General features: G+C 44.1%; 1 protein-coding gene across 1 annotated transcript in view; it reads right to left on the reverse strand.

Moving 5' to 3' along the window:
- SEMA7A (semaphorin 7A (JohnMiltonHagen blood group)) overlaps nucleotides 1-17,196 on the reverse strand; it is a 48,153-nt gene that overhangs the window by 10,196 nt on the left and 20,761 nt on the right. The window contains exons 2-8 of the mRNA XM_070762626.1: nucleotides 8,342-8,475; nucleotides 5,435-5,479; nucleotides 4,954-5,049; nucleotides 4,762-4,846; nucleotides 4,208-4,318; nucleotides 1,883-2,028; nucleotides 644-822 (exon numbers count right to left, since the gene is read on the reverse strand). Of these exons, the coding sequence (XP_070618727.1) occupies nucleotides 644-822; nucleotides 1,883-2,028; nucleotides 4,208-4,318; nucleotides 4,762-4,846; nucleotides 4,954-5,049; nucleotides 5,435-5,479; nucleotides 8,342-8,475 (796 nt within the window). The remainder of the gene's footprint in view (nucleotides 1-643; nucleotides 823-1,882; nucleotides 2,029-4,207; nucleotides 4,319-4,761; nucleotides 4,847-4,953; nucleotides 5,050-5,434; nucleotides 5,480-8,341; nucleotides 8,476-17,196) is intronic.

The following is a 17,196-nucleotide window of genomic DNA, read 5'->3' on the forward strand; positions in this document are numbered from 1 at the left end:
CTCTACAATTTATGCATGGTATGTTTGTATGTATGTTTGGTTTTATAATAAGGGTTTTTTAGTTGTTTTAGTATTGGATTGTTACATGCTGTTTTTATCACTGTTGTTAGCTGCCCCGAGTCCACGGAGAGGGGCGGCATACAAATCCAATAAATAAATAATAAATAAATAAATAAATAAATAAACTAGACTGTATACATTCACATATATGAAACAAACATAAATACCCTCTATTACTTTCTACAGAAAGTAATAATTAAACATAAGTAGTTGTTTCATTTATCTATGTGTTTTTATATTTTTATGCTAGTTTTCTTTGTGTATATATATATATATATATATACACACTGATACTCTGTATTGTTAAGTTTGATTTTTATTGCAGATCCATTCATGCCAATTTTGCCCTGTCTCATTGGTTTATTTACTTTTTATTCCTTTAATTGCATTCATCATTTCGTCTGTTTCCAAGTGGAGAATGGACTGCCCTATGGCTGGGGTGCTATAGAGTCTCCTGCTCGAGCAGGGGGTTGGACTAGATGACCTACAAGATCCCTTCCAACTCTAATAAATAAATAAGGCTCTCCAAAGCCAAGCAAAAGTCCTTTGGTGGTCATTTATGGTCGAAGAGCAAAAAACTCACCATTCATTGAGGAAAAGCCCATAGATCTTTGTCTGGAACCACTGGTCCGACTCAACGATAAAGACGTCTTGAAGCCAGTCAAAATTCCGGTTAGTGGCCGAGTCCACACAGACAAATGTGGACTTCAGAAGAGTGGTCCACTTGGCTGCTGAAAAGGAGCCATTGCCCCCTTTGTCGCCCTACAGAAAGAAGGGGGAAAGGGGGGTTTACTAGGAGAGCAGACAAAAATCGCTTCCGGGAGTGAGGGTTTGTAAGTGGAAAATGGTTCTTGAGAAGAGGCAAAAACATCTTGAACACCTAGTTCTTATCTAGAAATTGTTGCGGTTAGCTCTGGCCCAGCTCCTGCCCCAAGGACTGTGGAGGTGGGAGAGACATCCACATGCTGCAGGCCTGTTTTTCCCCCGGTGGAATCTGCTGATGAAGGCTCCTCTGACCAAGAAGACATGAGTGACAGGGAGGAGGAGAGTGGGGCAGACAGCTCAGAAGGAGATCAATTATCTAGCTCCTCCTTGGATTCAGAACAAGAGTTAATGATACAGCCACGCATGCGGAGAGCGATGCATAAGCAGCAACAACTGAGAGATTATTATCAAAGAAAATGAGGCCACCTGTGGTTGGGTGGGGCTGTGGTCATTAGTGAGGCTGCTATAAATAGCAGCCTGTGGGTTTGGCCATTGTGGAGGATTATCTGATCGTTGTGTTTCGTGACTGCTTTACTGACTTTGACCTTTTGTGTGCTGATTTTCCCCCACTTTGAAACTCAACCAGAGCAAAGTGTGTTTCACTTTGTGAAAGAAGAAGGACTGTGAATTGCCTCACAGCTGCAAGCTAAGTATCACAGAACTGATAAGGGACTTGTACAAATTACCAGTTTGTTTGGAGACGAGGGCTCTTTGCTATACCAAAAGAGGGCTTGGTTTAAGTGAATTTTCATTATAAAGAACATTGTTTTGAATTTTCAAACGTGTGTGTGTCTGAACTTTGTACCTGTGAATTTTTGGGAGGAGTCTACCAGAGAGCCCGACAGAACAGAAATGTTCGTAAGTAGAGGCATTCGTAGGTAGAGGTACCACTGCATTGTGGTTTCTGATGCAAGCAGAGAGACAAAATTGCTTGCATCACAATGGACTTGTCATTGTTTCACCCAGGATGGGTGAGAGTCATGAGGGCTTGGTTCCCACCAAAGTTGAAAGTCCTACCAACATAGCCTCAAGTCTTTTCCAAAAACCCATTCTTCACCTTGCACACTTGAGCCACCCTGGAGATCTTCCTTGGGGCCAAAGGATTGTTTGGCCAGTCGGGGTTGTCCTCTCGGAAGAAGAAGTAGATCTTGTCATTGTAGGCCTCTTCTTGCTTGATTGGCGCAATCTTCACAAACTGTGGATCTGACAGGAAGGAAAAGGTGGAGCCGGTGGGATTAGATAGAATTTTTTATTGGCCAAGTGTGATTGGACACACAAGGAATGTGTCTTGGTGCCTATGTTCTCAGTGTACAAGATACATTGGTCAAGAATCATGTAGTACAACACTTAATGATTGTCATAGGGGTCAAATAAGCAGTGAAGAAACAATCAATATTAATAAAAATCTCAAGCAACAAGTTACAGTCATACAGTCCTAAGTGGGAGGAAAAGGATGATAGGAATGATGAGAAAAAAAACAGTAGAAATAGAAGTGCAGACTTAGTAAAATGTTTGACAGTGTTGAGGGAATTATTTGTTTAGCAGAGTGATGGCATTCAGGAAAAAACTGTTCTTGTGTCTAGTTGTCTTGGTGTGCAGTGCTCTGTAGCAACATTTTGAGGGTAGGAGTTGAAACAGTTTATGTCCAGGATGCGAGGGGTCAGTCAATATTTTCACCACCCTCTTTTTCACTCATGCAGTCTACAGGTCCTCAGTGGAAGGCAGGTTGGCAGCAATTGTTTTTTCTGTAGCTCTGATTATCCTCTAAAGTCTGTGTCGGTCTTGTTGGGTTGCAGAACCAAACCAGGCAGTTATAGAGGTATAGACAGTTATAGAGATTAGAATGAAAGCGGTGAACTGAGGGCAGATCCTTCAGCTCCAAACCTCTACTCCCTTCTGTGCATGGAAGGTGCCCTTTGGGCTCTGTTACATCAGGGCTTAAAGGTCAAGTAAGTAAATAGAGGAGCGCCAGCGGGTAGGGAAACCCAGTCAGTCACTTCTGTTCAGTTTGGAAAGGCCTCCTGAGATGGGAACGGAAAAGTCCTCCAGAGGGACTTGGGGAAGGAACCTTGAATCACCGGAGACTCATCATCAGAGATTCTCCCAACCTTGGAGAACTCATCCTCCATGACGTTAATTACACAGGAGACACCTGGATGGCTTTTTCCGGTTCCATCAAACTCCTGCAGTTGTGTTTGTTTTGAGCGTTTCCCCATAATCCCCAAGCTCATCTTCTATTTTATTTTTCACTTATTTATTTATCTGTCAAACATGTATAGCAGTGTTTCCCAACCTTGGCAACTTGAAGGTATCTGGACTTCAACTCCCAGAATTCCCCAGTCAGTGAATGCTGGCTTGGGAATTCTGGGAGTTGAAGTCCAAATAGCTTCAAGTTGCCAAGGTTGGGAAACACTGATGTATCGGATAGTAGTAGTTTGTATAAATGTAAGTAAAAGGTAAGGATAAAAGAGGACAATACGACAAGGACGGTGGGCGCAATGGTTCGCTTATGCACACCTCTTAGAAACAGGGAGAGGTCAACTGTAGACAGTTAAAGGTTAAAGATTTTGGGGTTGGGGAAGAAACCACAGAGTCGGGTACTGTATTCCAGGCATTGACCACTTGAATTTGGAGCGGTTGACATTGAGTTTGAATCTGTCATGTGCTCATGTATTGCTGAGGTTGAAGGTGAAGTAGTCATTAACAGGAAGGATGTTTTGGTAGATGATTTTACGAACTATGTTTAGATCAGATCGGAGGCGCCGTAGTTATAAATTGTCTAATTCCAGTATTTCGAGCCTGGTGGAATAAGGTACAGTGGTACCTCTACTTACGAACTTGATTTGTTCTGTGACCAGGTTCTTAAGTAGAAAGGTTTGTAAGAAGAAGCAATTTTTCCCATAGGAATCAATGTAAAGTCAAATAATGTGTGCGATGGGGGAAACCACAGGGAGGGTGGAGGCCCTGTTTCCTCCCAGGAGATTCCCAGAGAGGCCCCACGGAGGCTTCTCCCCACCTTTTCCTGCCTTATTTCCTCCCAGGAGATTCCTAAAGAGGCCCCACGGAGGCTTCTCCCCACCTTTTCCTGCCTTATTTCCTCCCAGGAGATTCCTAGAGAGGCCCCACGGAGGCTTCTCACCACTTTTTCCTGCCCTGTTTCCTTCCAGGAGATTCCTAGAGAGGCCCCACGGAGGCTTCTCCTTTTCTTTTCCAATTACAGTTCCGGAGGCTCGGGTTTGCAAGTGGAAAATGGTTCTTGAGAACAGGCAAAAAAATCTTGAACACCCGGTTCTTATTTAGAAAAGTTCGTAAGTAGAGGCCTTCTTAGGTAGAGGTACCATTGTATTTTGATGCTCTTCTCTTCCAGAAGTGCAAAACTTACTGTTCATGACTGTGTCACTGGTGTAAAGTTCTGGGGCTCCCCGGATCCTCCGAAAACGAGGGATCCGTCCATTGTATTGATTTTTCCGGATAGTCGAATAGATGACGTTGCCTAGAAGACAAGGAAGAAGATGAGGAAGAAACCGAAAGCAGAAACGTCTCGCCCAACCGATTCCCAAAAGAGTTCTCACAAAAGAAGACCTGTCACTTCCCCTGGGGATTCCATCGTGGGGGATTGTGCAATGAGAAATATTTACAACCAGCCTTCCAAAGAGGAGGGCACTACCCTGCAAGAGGGCACTTGGCTTCCAGAAATAAGAAGGGGAATAATAATAATAATAATAATAATAATAATAATAATAATAATAATAATAAAAAATTAGATTTGTGTGCCGCCCGTCTCCGAAGACTCGGGGCGGCTCCCAACATAACAGCAATACAATATAAATATAAATAAAATGGGAATAAATTGGAACTTTGAGGAGTTCTTTGACTTGCACTCTGTTTTAGTTCGGAGGCTACCTGGAACCTTGACACCGATTTCATTAGACTCACCATCGATGAGGACAAGGGAGTTTTTATCGAGGCCGAAAGGTGCTACGCTCTGGGCATCGATTCCTGGCTCTTTCTGCCCGTCGACCTGCAGAAAAGGAGACCAAAGGTGAAATCCCCCCCAAATCTCCCTCTCGCCAACTTTCTCACAGGTTGCACCAAAAGGGAAGGAGACCACCCAACCATGGGGCATACCATGTTCCAGCAGGTTGGTCTGCAGGCGTTGGTGCCACAAATCAACACTCTGCCCTGGTACGTCCCGATGTAGGTGAGATAATTGACGGCTTCTTCCTGGAGAAAAAAAATGAGGAAAGGATGAAGGGGAGAAAAAGGAAGGAGGAGGAGAAAGAAGAAGAGGAGGAGGAAGGGAAAGGAGGGAGGGAAACAGGGAGATAGGGTGACAGGGAGAGAGAGGGGAAGGAAGGAAGGAAGGAAGGAAGGAAGGAAAGGAAGGAGGAAAGGGAAGGAAGGGAAGGAAGGAAAGAAGGAAAGAAGGAAAGAAGGAAAGAAGGAAAGAAGGAAAGAAGGAAAGAAGGAAAGAAGGAAAGAAGGAAAGAAGGAAAGAAGGAAAGAAGGAAAGAAGGAAAGAAGGAAAGAAGGAAAGAAGGAAAGAAGGAAAGAAGGAAAGAAGGAAAGAAGGAAAGAAGGAAGGACTAAACTATTAATACAAACTTACGGGATTTTCACACATGGACCTGGATATATCTACATCAAAACGCTCCTATACGAAAAGAGAAATGGAGAAGAAATTATTTCATTCCCGGTTTTTATAATAATAATAACAATAACAACAACAACAATAACAATAACAATAACAATAACAATAACAATTTATTAAATTTGTATGCTGCCCCTCTCCGAAGACTCGGGGCGGCTCATAACATAAAATCTCACACAGAGTCACAAAGGCCCTAACCAGAAGCCCCCCACGCATTCGCACAGGCCTTTCTGAAGCCTGGCAGGTGGGAAAAAAATGCCCAAATGGGCAAATCGGAAATTTGGAAAAACGCACTTCCGGTTTGCCGTTGTGCTGTTTTTTGCACTCTGGAGGGTTCCGGGAATCTTCCTAAAAGTGCCAAAAACAGCACAAGGGGCAAACCAAAAGTTTGGAAGGCACACTTGTGGTTTGCCCATTGTGTTGTTTTTGGCACTCCGGGGCTTCTGGAAGCTTCCCTGAACCCTCCAGAGTGCAAAAACGGCCTTCCCCAAGGCTGAAAATTAGCTGGCCAGGGCAGGCGTGCATGCTGGAGCTGAAACAGTCGAGCGTGCCCTCCGATATGGCTCCATGTGCCACCTGTGGCATGCGGGCCATAGGCTTGCCATCACGAGTCTAGGGTCTCCTGCTTGGGCAGAGGGTTGGGCTAGAAGACCTCCAAGGTCCCTTTTCCAACTTTGTTTCTTTCTTTCTTTCTTTCTTTCTTTCTTTCTTTCATTATTATTTATTTATTTATTTATTTATTTATTTATTTATTTATTTATTTATTTATTTATTTTGTCCAATACACAATGAGGGTTTTAGTGGGTATATATCTATATACACATAGTAAAATACATGATGAAGGCTATAGAGGAGATACTCATAGTAAAATGTATCTAAGAAAGAATAGAAAAGAAGATATAGGAAGAGAACATATCAATGAAAGAATAGAAGAAGAAATATAGGAATAGAAGAAAGGTATAGGAGATATAGGAGAGCAATAGGACAGCGGACGGAAGGCACTCTAGTGCACTTGTACTCGCCCCTTACTGACCTCTTAGGAATCTGGAGAGGTCAACTGTAGATAATCTAAGGGTAAAGTGTTGGGGGTTTGCGGATGACACTATGGAGTCCGGTAATGAGTTCCACGCTTTGACAACTCGGTTACTGAAGTCATATTTTTTACAGTCAAGTTTGGAGCGATTAATATTAAGTTTAAATCTATTGTGTGCTCTTGTGTTGTTCTGGTTGAAGCTGAAATAGTTGCCGACAGACAGGACGTTGCAGCATATGATCTTGTGTTCAATATTTAGATCTTGTTTAAGGTGTCTTAGTTCTAAACTTTCTAGGCCTGTTCTCCTGCTCTCGTTCTGGCTAGCAGTCTCGGCAGATAATAAAACTTTCCACCCTGGTTGGAAACATAACAACCCCTCTCCTGTCGCAGGGCAATTAGTTGCCAACACGTTGCCTGTTTCTAAATCCGTCCCTGGGGAAGAGATGATTCATAGATGGGGGCAAAAGGGAAGTCAACTCAGAATCATCAAGGGGATATGAAGTGTTTTCCAGACTCCGCCACCTCTTGAAAAGGCGGGATTCGAGAACTCGTCAAGTCTAAAATTAAAACCTGGTGTCAGGCCGAAGCCATTGTTTTGAGCTGGAGACTTTGGCCTGCCATTAGTAGAAAAGTATTGTGGGAACTGGGGAGGGGTGATTGCATGAGAGGGAAATATATTAACCACCACAAATTTGAATCCAGAGGATTCAAGGTCATCCTCTGTTCAGCACCAGCCGGAAATACAGGGGAGGATTGTGGACATTGAGAGAACTGGAGTGGTCCACGTGATGTTGGGGACAAGGGATGGACCTTAACCAGGGTGGAGAACTGTAGGAAAAGTTAGTATCGGGTTGACTACTACAGCTCCTATCCAACAAGGCTCGGTTAATAAATGGGAACTTGAAAGAAGGCCAAGGTTTGGATTTTGATTTATTTCTTGGATGTTAATTGGGATGTTGACATTATTAAGCAGAAGTCAAATTGCCTTCATGTGGTCAAAACATGAGAATCCAAACCACGGGATGTATGAATACTGCTTTATAAAACCTTATTAAGACCATTTACAGTGGTACCTCTACCTAAGAATGCCTCTACTTACGAACTTTTCTAGATAAGAACCGGGTATTCAAGATTTTTTTGCCTCTTCTCAAGAACTGTTTTCCACTTACAAACCCGAGCCTCCAAAACTAACTGGAAAAAGCAGGGAGAAGCCTCCGTGGGGCCTCTCTAGGTATCTCCTGGGAGGAAACAGGGCCGGAAAAGGCGAGGAGAAGCCTCCATGGGGCCTCCCTAGGAATCTCCTGGGAGGAAACAGGGCCGGAAAAGGTGGGGAGAAGCCTCCGTGGGGCCTCCCTAGGAATCTCCTGGGAGGAAACAGGGCCAGAAAAGGCAGGGAGAAGCCTCCGTGGGGTCTCTCTAGGAATCTCCTGGGAGGAAACAGCCGGAAAAGGTGGGGAGAAGCCTCCGTGGGGCCTTTTTAGGAATCTCCTGGGAGGAAACAGAGCCAGAAAAGTCCAGGAGAAGCCTCCATGGGGCCTCTCTAGGAATCACCTGGGAGGAAACAGGGCCAGAAAAGTCCGGGAGAAGCCTCTGTGGGGCCTCTCTAGGAATCTCCTGGAAGGAAACAGGGCCTCCACCTCCCTGTGGTTTCCCCAATCGCACACATTATTTGCTTTTACACTGATTCCTATGGGGAAAATGGCTTCTTACAAGCTTTTCTACAGGTCACGGAACGAATTACGTTTGTAAGTAGAGGGACCCCTGTATTTCTCAGATGTTAATTGGGGTGCTGAGATTTGGGTGACCAACATCCCTTTTCCAACTCTCCTCACCATGAAGGTGGTGGAGTCCTCGAAATTGTAATAGTAAAGTTTGTTTTCTGCTCCGACGAATACGGAAGAAGAACCCTCTTCGTGGTAGACAGCGATGTGTTTCTCCGTGGTGTTAAACTGGAACCTTTTCCATCCTACAAAAGGAGATTAAAAAAGAGAAGGGAAAAATATCAGCACTGAACCCAGATTAAGGAAAGTACAGAGTTCCCACATTATGATTGCAACAAAGCCCAAACATTTACGTCGCTAAGTGAAACATTCGTTAAACGAGTTTTGCCCCATTTGACAACTCCGGGTGACTGACGCATGTGCGCACCGGAGCAAGATTTGTATTCTGCGCATGCACAGGAAGCAAATCTTGCAAGAAGACTTGCAGACGCGTGAGAAGAGCCTTCTCTGTGGCGGCCCCGGCCCTCTGGAACCAACTCCCCCCCAGAGATTAGAACTGCCCCCACCCTCCTTGCCTTTCATAAGCTTCTTAAAACCCACCTCTGCCGTCAGGCATGGGGGAACTGAGATACTCTTTCCCCCTAGGCCTTTACAATTTTATGCATGGTATGTCTGTAGGTATGTTTGGTTTTACAATAAGGGTTTTTAACTGTTTTAATATTGGATTATTACGATATGCTGTTTTATTGCTGTTGTTAGCCACCCCGAGTCTGCGGAGAGGGGCGGCATACAAATCCAATAAATAAATAAATAAATAAATAAATAAATAATAAGTTTTGGCGATTTTTTTGGTGCCATGCATGGGTGGAAGCAAAAAAAATCACAGAAAATTGCCAAAATCTCTCACACACACATGTCCAGGACTTCTCCAGACAGTTGCCAAAATTAGAAGGCACCTCCTCAAAAAACCCCAAAAAAGATACAATCAGCACATAAATCTATTATTACGCCCACAGTCTCCTTTGCTTCCTCTGATGCATCTCCAAATTATTGACATGTGAACATGACCCAGGCAGCCTCTCTTTCTTTCTTTCTTTCTTTCTTTCTTTCTTTCTTTCTTTCTTTCTCTTTCCTTCCTTCTTTCTTTCCTTCTTTCCTTCCTTTTTCTTTCTTTCTTTTTCTTTCCTTCCTCCCTTCCTTCTTTCCTTCCTTCCTTCTTTCTTTCCTTCTTTCCTTCCTTCCTTCTTTTCTTCTTTCCTTCCTTTTTCTTTCTTTCTTTCTTTCCTCCCCCTTTCTTTCTTTCCTTCTTTGCTTCCTTCTTTCTTTCTTTCTTTCCTTCTTTCCTTCCTTCCTTTTTCTTTCTTTGTTTCTTTCCTTCCTTCCTTCCTCTTTCTTTTTTTCATTTCTTTCTTTTTTTCCTCTTTCTTTCTTTTTTTCCTCTTTCTTTCTTTTTTTCCTTCTTTCTTTCCTTCCTTCCTTCTTTCTTTCCTTCCTTCCTTCTTCTTTTTCTTTCTTTACTTCCTTCCTTCCTTTCTCTTTCTTTCTCTCTCTCTCTCTCTCTCTCATTCACTTCCTCCCATTTCACCCCGAGCTGGTTAGTCCTCTGATCTTAAGATTGTGGTGTGCTACCCAGACTGCAGAGCAGGTTCCAACCACAGAATCTACATTAGTTGTTGAGGTCTACCATAAACCTTTCTCCATTGCTTCTCTGCTCGCTCTCTTCTCTGCTAGCTCTTCCCTCAAACACCAGAGGTCTTGAAACTTGGCCACTTTTAGGACTTGTGGATTTCAACTCCCCGAGAGTCGAAATCCACAAGTCTTTAAAAGTTGCCAAGTTTTAAGACCTGAACTCTCTATAACAACGCTCGGGAAATGTCCAGATGGAGAGAGGAGGTTGTTTGACAGGCAGGAAATAAAAAGATAACGGAAGGAGAAGAAGGCCAAAGCCATTTTGGTCAAGGATGAAATATGGTTTCCCACGGTGTGTATTTTGCTCTCCTTCATCCAGGTCTCTGGGGAAAAGCCCACACACACACAACTTAGATTGAAAGCCAACAACCACACCTAACCCGTCCATACCAGTTCACTGGAATGTCATACGAAACTAAAAGAAGGCCTTAGATAATTAGTGGTAAACATCTGCTGACCTTCAATCACCCAACTTGGATTTGGTTTCAACAGATGACCCTGAATCACCATTGTGGGAATAAGCATTTCTTTGTTCCTACTTCTCAATCCGCTGTGTGAATTTATACATATCTATTTCCCTCCCTCCTTCCCCCCCCCCTCTTCCCTCCCTCTCTCTCTTCCTCCTTCCTTCTCTCTCTCTCTCTTTTTTCCTCCTTCCCTCCCTCTCTCTCTCTCTCTTCCTCCTTCCCTCCCCCTCTCTCTCTTCCTCCTTTTCTCTCTCTTTCTCTTTTCCTCCTTGCCTCCCTCCCCCCTCTCTCTTTTTCTCTTTCCCTCCCTCTCTCTTCCTCCTTCCTTCTCTCTCTCTCTCTCTTTTCCTCCTTCCCTCCCTCTCTCTCTCTCTTCCTCCCTCCCCCCTCTCTCTCTTCCTCCTTTTCTCTCTCTTTCTCTCTTCCTCCTTCCCTCCCTACCCCCCTCACTTTCTTTTTCTCCTTCCCCCTCCTCTCTCCCCCCCTTCAACCCTATTTAATTTTGGCTATGGATGCTCTCTTTCATTCAGCCCAACAAGAGCCGACAAGAAGAAAGCAGCGAGGTTGTGTGGTCCACCTGTAAAGAACACCTGGGCAGGTGGACTTCCACCCAAGCCTTCTCGCAAGGAGGCGCCCAGATCAAACAGTAGATAAGCCCAGCTCTCCTACTCTCGCTTTGTCCGTCCAGTTTGGCAACAGGATGAGCGAAGAAAGTCAGGCGTCTAATAATGTACGTTGCTCACTGGTCTGGGGAGTGGAGGCATCACACAACACCTCGTTTGCTAAGTAGTGTGGCTTTTTTGGCTTTCTTTAAAGGATTGTGTCATGTTCTCAAGGGACCCAAAACAACAGTCTTTCTTCTCTTGGGGCTTTTCACTCCGCAGCGATGACTCAAACGGGGAATCCTCCATGCAACGTGGAAGATGATCTCCCAGAACTAGATCCCTCAAGGCCTCCTTAAGCATTTCTGCTTAAGGTTGATCAACAAACAACTTAGGAGCAGCTGGTATTGGATAGATGGTTTGTTGACCAGAGGAGAGAAATGCCAGGGAGGGTTGGGTTTCCTTTTGATTGATTGATTGATTGATTGATTGATTGATTGGTTGGTTGATTGGTTGATTGAAACGTAGAAACATACAAACATAGAAGACTGATGGCAGAAAAGGACCTCATGGTCCATCTAGTCTGCCCTTGTACTATTTCCTGTATTTTATCTTAGGATGGATATAAGTTTATCCCAGGCATGTTTAAATTCAGTTCCTGTGGATTTACCAACCACGTCTGCTGGAAGTTTGTTCCAAGCATCTACTACTCTTTCAGTCAAATCATATTTTCTCACATTGCTTCTGATTTTTCCCCCAACTAGAAACATAGAAACATAGAAGTCTGACGGCAGAAAAAGACCTCATGGTCCATCTCGTCTGCCCTTATATTATTTTCTGTATTTTATCTTAGGATGGATATATGTTTATCCCAGGCATGTTTAAATTCAGTTCCTGTGGATTGGCCAACCACGTCTACTGGAAGTATGTTCCAAGGATCTATTACTCTTTCAGTAAAATAATATTTTCTCACATGGCTTCTGATCTTTCCCCAACTAACTTCAGATTGTGTCCCCTTGTTCTTGTGTTCACTTTCCTATTAAAAACACTTTCTTCCTGAACCTTATTTAACCCTTGAACATATTTAAATGTTTCCATCATGTCCCCACTTTCCCTTCTGTCCTCCAGACGATACAGATGGAGTTCATGAAGTCTTTCCTGATAAATTCTCTTTTCATCCATCTCAGCCCCCAGGGGGCAGGGACAAAACTCGCTCAAACCTAGTGGGGTTGATGGAAGCCCTTATTGCAACCAGTGTTCCCTCTAATTTTTTTTTGGGGTGGGCGGAAAAGTATAGTGTCTGAGCGGCAGTCCCTTCGGGACTGGGCGGCACAGAAATATTAAATAAATAAATAAATAAATAAATAAACAAACAAACAAATTAAAAACCCACCCTGTTTTGCCTGAGAATTTCAAAATAAAATACTGTACTGTGTGTCTATAACAGTGAGCTCATAATAGGGAAACTCTATCAATATCAAAATGCCACTTAAATAGTTGAGCTAGTTTCAAACTAGATTTTGATTTTCTTTCTCTCTTCCTTCCTCTCTTTTTTCTGTTTCTCTCTCTTCCTCTCTTCCTCTCTCTCTCCTTCCCTCTCACTCTTTCCCTCTCGGCTTCTGGGCAGGTTTAAAAAACTCTGAGTTGATGATGATTTTTAAGTGAGCAATTGCTCACTGCTCAGCTTAGAGGGAACTATTATTGCAACACAAAAGTGCAGGAGATCAGCAGATATAATCTTTGGGGGATCTCCTCTGGGTAGCCAAGATGTCAGAGAAGAACACAATGTATTGGCAAGGCTTGGTCGCAGCGTAGCATAGATGGATCGGCCGCAAATCTACCTTGCTAATGCTGAAGAATTAAATACCACTGAGAGAAGTCTGTACTTGTTGGATATATTTTACCCGCTGACCCAAATCCCTCAATCTTCTTGAGTTGCGAAGATTGGTTGCAAGAAATGAGTTGTTTTCACCCGAGGACCACTTTTAAATCTTCATAATCCAAAAATCCCTGGGTGCTTTGAGTGACAGATGCTGAACAGTAGAATTCAGGCTACTGAACTCTACCTTCTGTCCAGCCAAGTGTTTATTTTGCTTTGCGCTGTTCGGCCTTCTTTATCCGATTTAGTCCCAAATTCTAGTCCTGTTGTCTTAATTCCAGCCTCTTTCCTGCGCTCCCAATTTGTGAGCGGTGGTGGTGCAGGGGCTAGATTAGTGATGGTGAACCTATGGCATGGGTGGCACAGGTGGCATGCGGAGCCATATCTGCTGGCACACGAGTCATTGCCCTAGCTCAGCTATGTGTATTCTATTCTATTCTACTCTACTCCTTATTCTATTCTATTTATTCTATTCCTTACTCTGTTCTATTTTATTCCTAATTCTATTCTATTCCATTATATTCTATTTATTCCATTCCTTATTCTATTCTATTCTATTCTATTCTACTCTACTCTATTCCTTATTCTATTCTACTATTGTATTCCATTCCTTATTTTATTCTATTTATTCTATTCCTTATTCTATTCCTTATTCTATTCTATTCCATTCCATTCTATTTATTCCATTTCTTATTCTATTCTATTCTAATTTATTCTATTCCTTACACTATTCTACTATTCTATTCCATTCCTTATTCTATTCTATTTATTCTATTCCTTATTCTATTCTATTCCTTATTCTATTCTATTCTTCTATTATATTCCCTATTCTATTCAGTTGAGGACAACCTGTATATCTCCACTGTTGTGGCTGTCTCCGGCTCATATAACCAAAGGCACAATGTTTACAAAGCAGATCAAACTCTGGTAGCTTTCTGCTTCGTTCTGCAATTCAGGCTCATGGGCCAAAGACTAACTGCGGAAGGAAAGGGATATTACGAAACACACTCCCGTACACCTGATGCATGAAATGTTCACCACATGCCAGAAGCCCGTCTCCTGGTCAGCAGAAAAGCCAAAGGCTACAGAACACGCAGCCGTCAGCTACTCAAAACTTCCCTGCTCAGCAGGGCTGCAAACTCTCTGGCTTGTCTCCGAAAGGGCGCTGACAAAGCTTCCATTATTTGTGCCTTCCCTGCATCGGTTTCCTTTCCTAAAGCAGCCAATTCTGCCCAGTTCCTCCCATAATCATCTTCTGTCATCGCTTTTTTGCTTTTAAAAACAAACCCGAGTGCCACTCAGACCTTTTGAGGCTGCCAACTCTGATCTGAGACAGCCGGTCAAGAATCCTGACCTTTGACCTGGGTATGTTTTTGCAAAAACCATCGTATTTTAATCAAGCCCACCCGTTCCGTCCAGCACATTCCTCCAATTCAGCAAGTTCGCATCACGGCCTTGCAAAGCATTTCCCTTCAACAGAGCATCGATTCATGCGCAGGGATAACTCTGGCTTAGAGCCCAGGTATGCCAGTTATCAACAAAACCACAAGCGGAGATGGGCGAGGAGTATCTTCAGCGTCTCAGCTGAGAAAGAGGGCAACGGCAAGAAGTCCGAGCCATTCGGCCCTGGGTCCAAGTTCTAGCTGCCTAGGACAGCATCACTCAATGGAATCAGAAGATGGGGGTGCCTTCAACAAACCATAATGGGAGGGAGGGAGAAAGGAGGGAGGAGGAGGAGGAGAACCATGGGTCCTTGGCGCTCCCTGGGTTGTTTACATGCAGACATTTCATTACCCAACTAGGTAACATAATCAATGCTCGTGGGGAATGGGGAGGAGAAGGAGGAGAAGGGGAAAGAGAGAGAAAAAGAGAATGAGAAAGAGGAGGAGGAGGAGGAGAAAGGGAACCAGAGAGAGAAAGAGAATGAGAAAGAGGAGGAAAAGGAGGAGGAGAAAGGGAAAGAGAGAGAGAAAGAAAAAGAGGAGGAAAAGGAGGAGAAAGGGAAAGAGAGAGAGAGAAGAAAGAGGAGGAAGAGGAGGAGAAGGAGGAGAAAGGGAAAGAGAGAGAGGAGAAAGAGGAGGAAGAGGAGGAGGAGGAGAAGGAGGAGAAAGAGGAGAAAGGAAAAGAGAGAGAGAAGGAGAAAGAGGAGGAAAAGGAAGAGAAGGAGGAGAAAGGGAAAGAGAGAGAGAAAGAAAGAGAAAGAGGAGGAAAAGGAGGAGAAAGGGAAAGAGAGAGAAGGAGAAAGAGGAGGAGAAAGGGAAAGAGGAGAAAAAGGAGGAGGAGGAGAAAGAGGAGAAAGGAAAAGAGAGAGAGAGAGAAGGAGAAAGAGAAGGAAAAGGAGGAGGAGAAAGAGAAAGAACCAGAAGTAGAAAGAGAAAGGAGAAAAGGAACCAGGTCAACCAAGGATTGTTTACAAGACTGGGAGTATTTTTTTTAAAATGATATTTGAAAAACAAAGGCCAACTACGCCTGCATTGTTGCTAAAAAGATTCTCCAAATGTATCCAGGAAGACATCAGGAAACGTCACAGTTTCCAGAGGCAAACAATAACTTTATTTTAAAAGCATGCACACCAAAAGAAAAAAAGGGATTATTTTTCCAAATCATTGCCAAATTCCGCTCTGCATTTGCTGGTGCTCTCCACCACTTGCTCAGCTCTTCCGTTAGTGGTCTTTAAAAATTCAAAGCTGGGGATTTTGTTGTGGTTGCCTCCCTAATGCACCTGCTCGAAAAGAAAGGGCGGAAGAGAAGAGCTTGCTGGGGGTTGAGGAAGGACAGCAGCTGCCCTGAGCAAAAGGAAACCATGATGGGTGGGGGAACAAGCCACATTTGAAGGAAGATATTAAGCGGTGGGAAAATGCGTTAAGGCCTAAACCGTGAAAAGAGAGGAAAGGTTAAAATGTGCACGTGAACCTGCACAAGAAGATAGAGGTGTACCTCAAGCTCCCTATGCAGGTTCACACACACATTTTAAAGCCATATTTTGCTTAATGGTGTTTTATTGAATAAACCACAATTAACAGCCAGCCGAGCCAGGAATCAGATCTCTCAACATGGTCAAATGTTTGAAAGATAAAAGGTGAAGGTTTAATGGTTTGCCCTATCTGGTCATGTCTGGATTCATGGCCACACGAATCCCAGCGAACGGTTCGGTCCCACAGAGTTGGCCTTCTCTGGGTCCCGTCGACTAAACAATGTTGTCTGGCGGGACCCAGGGGAAGAGCCTTCTCTGTGGTGGCTCCAACCCTCTGGAACCAGCTCCCCCCTGAGATCAGAATTGCCCCCACCCTCCTTGCCTTTCGTAAACTCCTTAAAACCCACCTCTGCCGTCAGGCCTGGGGGAACTGAAACATCTCCCCCTTGCCCATGTTGTTTTGGTGTTAGATTGATTGTGTGCTTGTTTTTTAATATTCTGGGGTTGTTTTTTATGAATTTTTTAGCTTAAAATTGTAATTGGATTGGTGGGTATTGGATTTGTTATTATGTATTGTTTTTACCTTGTTGTGAGCCGCCCCGAGTTTGCGGAGAGGGGCAGCATATAAATCCAATAAATCTAATCTAAATCTAATCTAATCTAAGGGGAATGCTTATCTCCTTTCCTTGACCAGCGTTGATCAAAGACATCTCCCGTGGCCATGGCTATACGCCAGTGGTTCTCAACCTGGGGATCGGGACCCCTTTGGGGGTCGAAGGACCATTTCACAGGAGTCGCCTAGAACTATGGGAAAAGGCAAATTTCCCACGGTGTTAGGAACTAAAGCTTCTATTCTGGCCCTTTGGAACATATTTTTACAATCCGACCAACCATGTGTTTACAGTGGAGGGGCCGCCACAGAGAAGGCTCTTCCCCTGGGGCCCGCCAGATGACATTGTTTAGTTGACGGGACCCGGAGAAGGCCAACTCTGTGGGACCTTATCGGCCGCTGGGATTCGTGCGGTAGCAGGCGGTTCCGGAGGTACTCTGGTCCAATGCCATGTAGGGCTTTAAAGGTCATGACCAACACTTTGAATTGTGACCGGAAACTGATCGGCAACCAATGCAGACTGCGGAGTGTTGGTGTGACATGGGCATATTTAGGGAAGCCCATGATTGCTCTCGCAGCTGCAGTCTGCACAATCTGAAGTTTCCGAACACTTTTCAAAGGTAGCCCCATGTAGAGAGCGTTACAGTAGTCGAGCCTCGAGGTGATGAGGGCATGAGTGACTGTGAGCAGTGACTCCCGGTCCAAATAGGGTCGCAACTGGTGCACCAGGCGAACCTGGGCAAACGCCCCCCTCGCCACAGCTGAAAGATGATGTTCCAATGTCGGCTGTGGATCGAGGAGGACG

Source organism: Erythrolamprus reginae, chromosome 10 (genome assembly GCF_031021105.1).
Source record: "Erythrolamprus reginae isolate rEryReg1 chromosome 10, rEryReg1.hap1, whole genome shotgun sequence".
NCBI classification, from domain to species: Eukaryota; Metazoa; Chordata; class Lepidosauria; order Squamata; family Dipsadidae; genus Erythrolamprus; species Erythrolamprus reginae.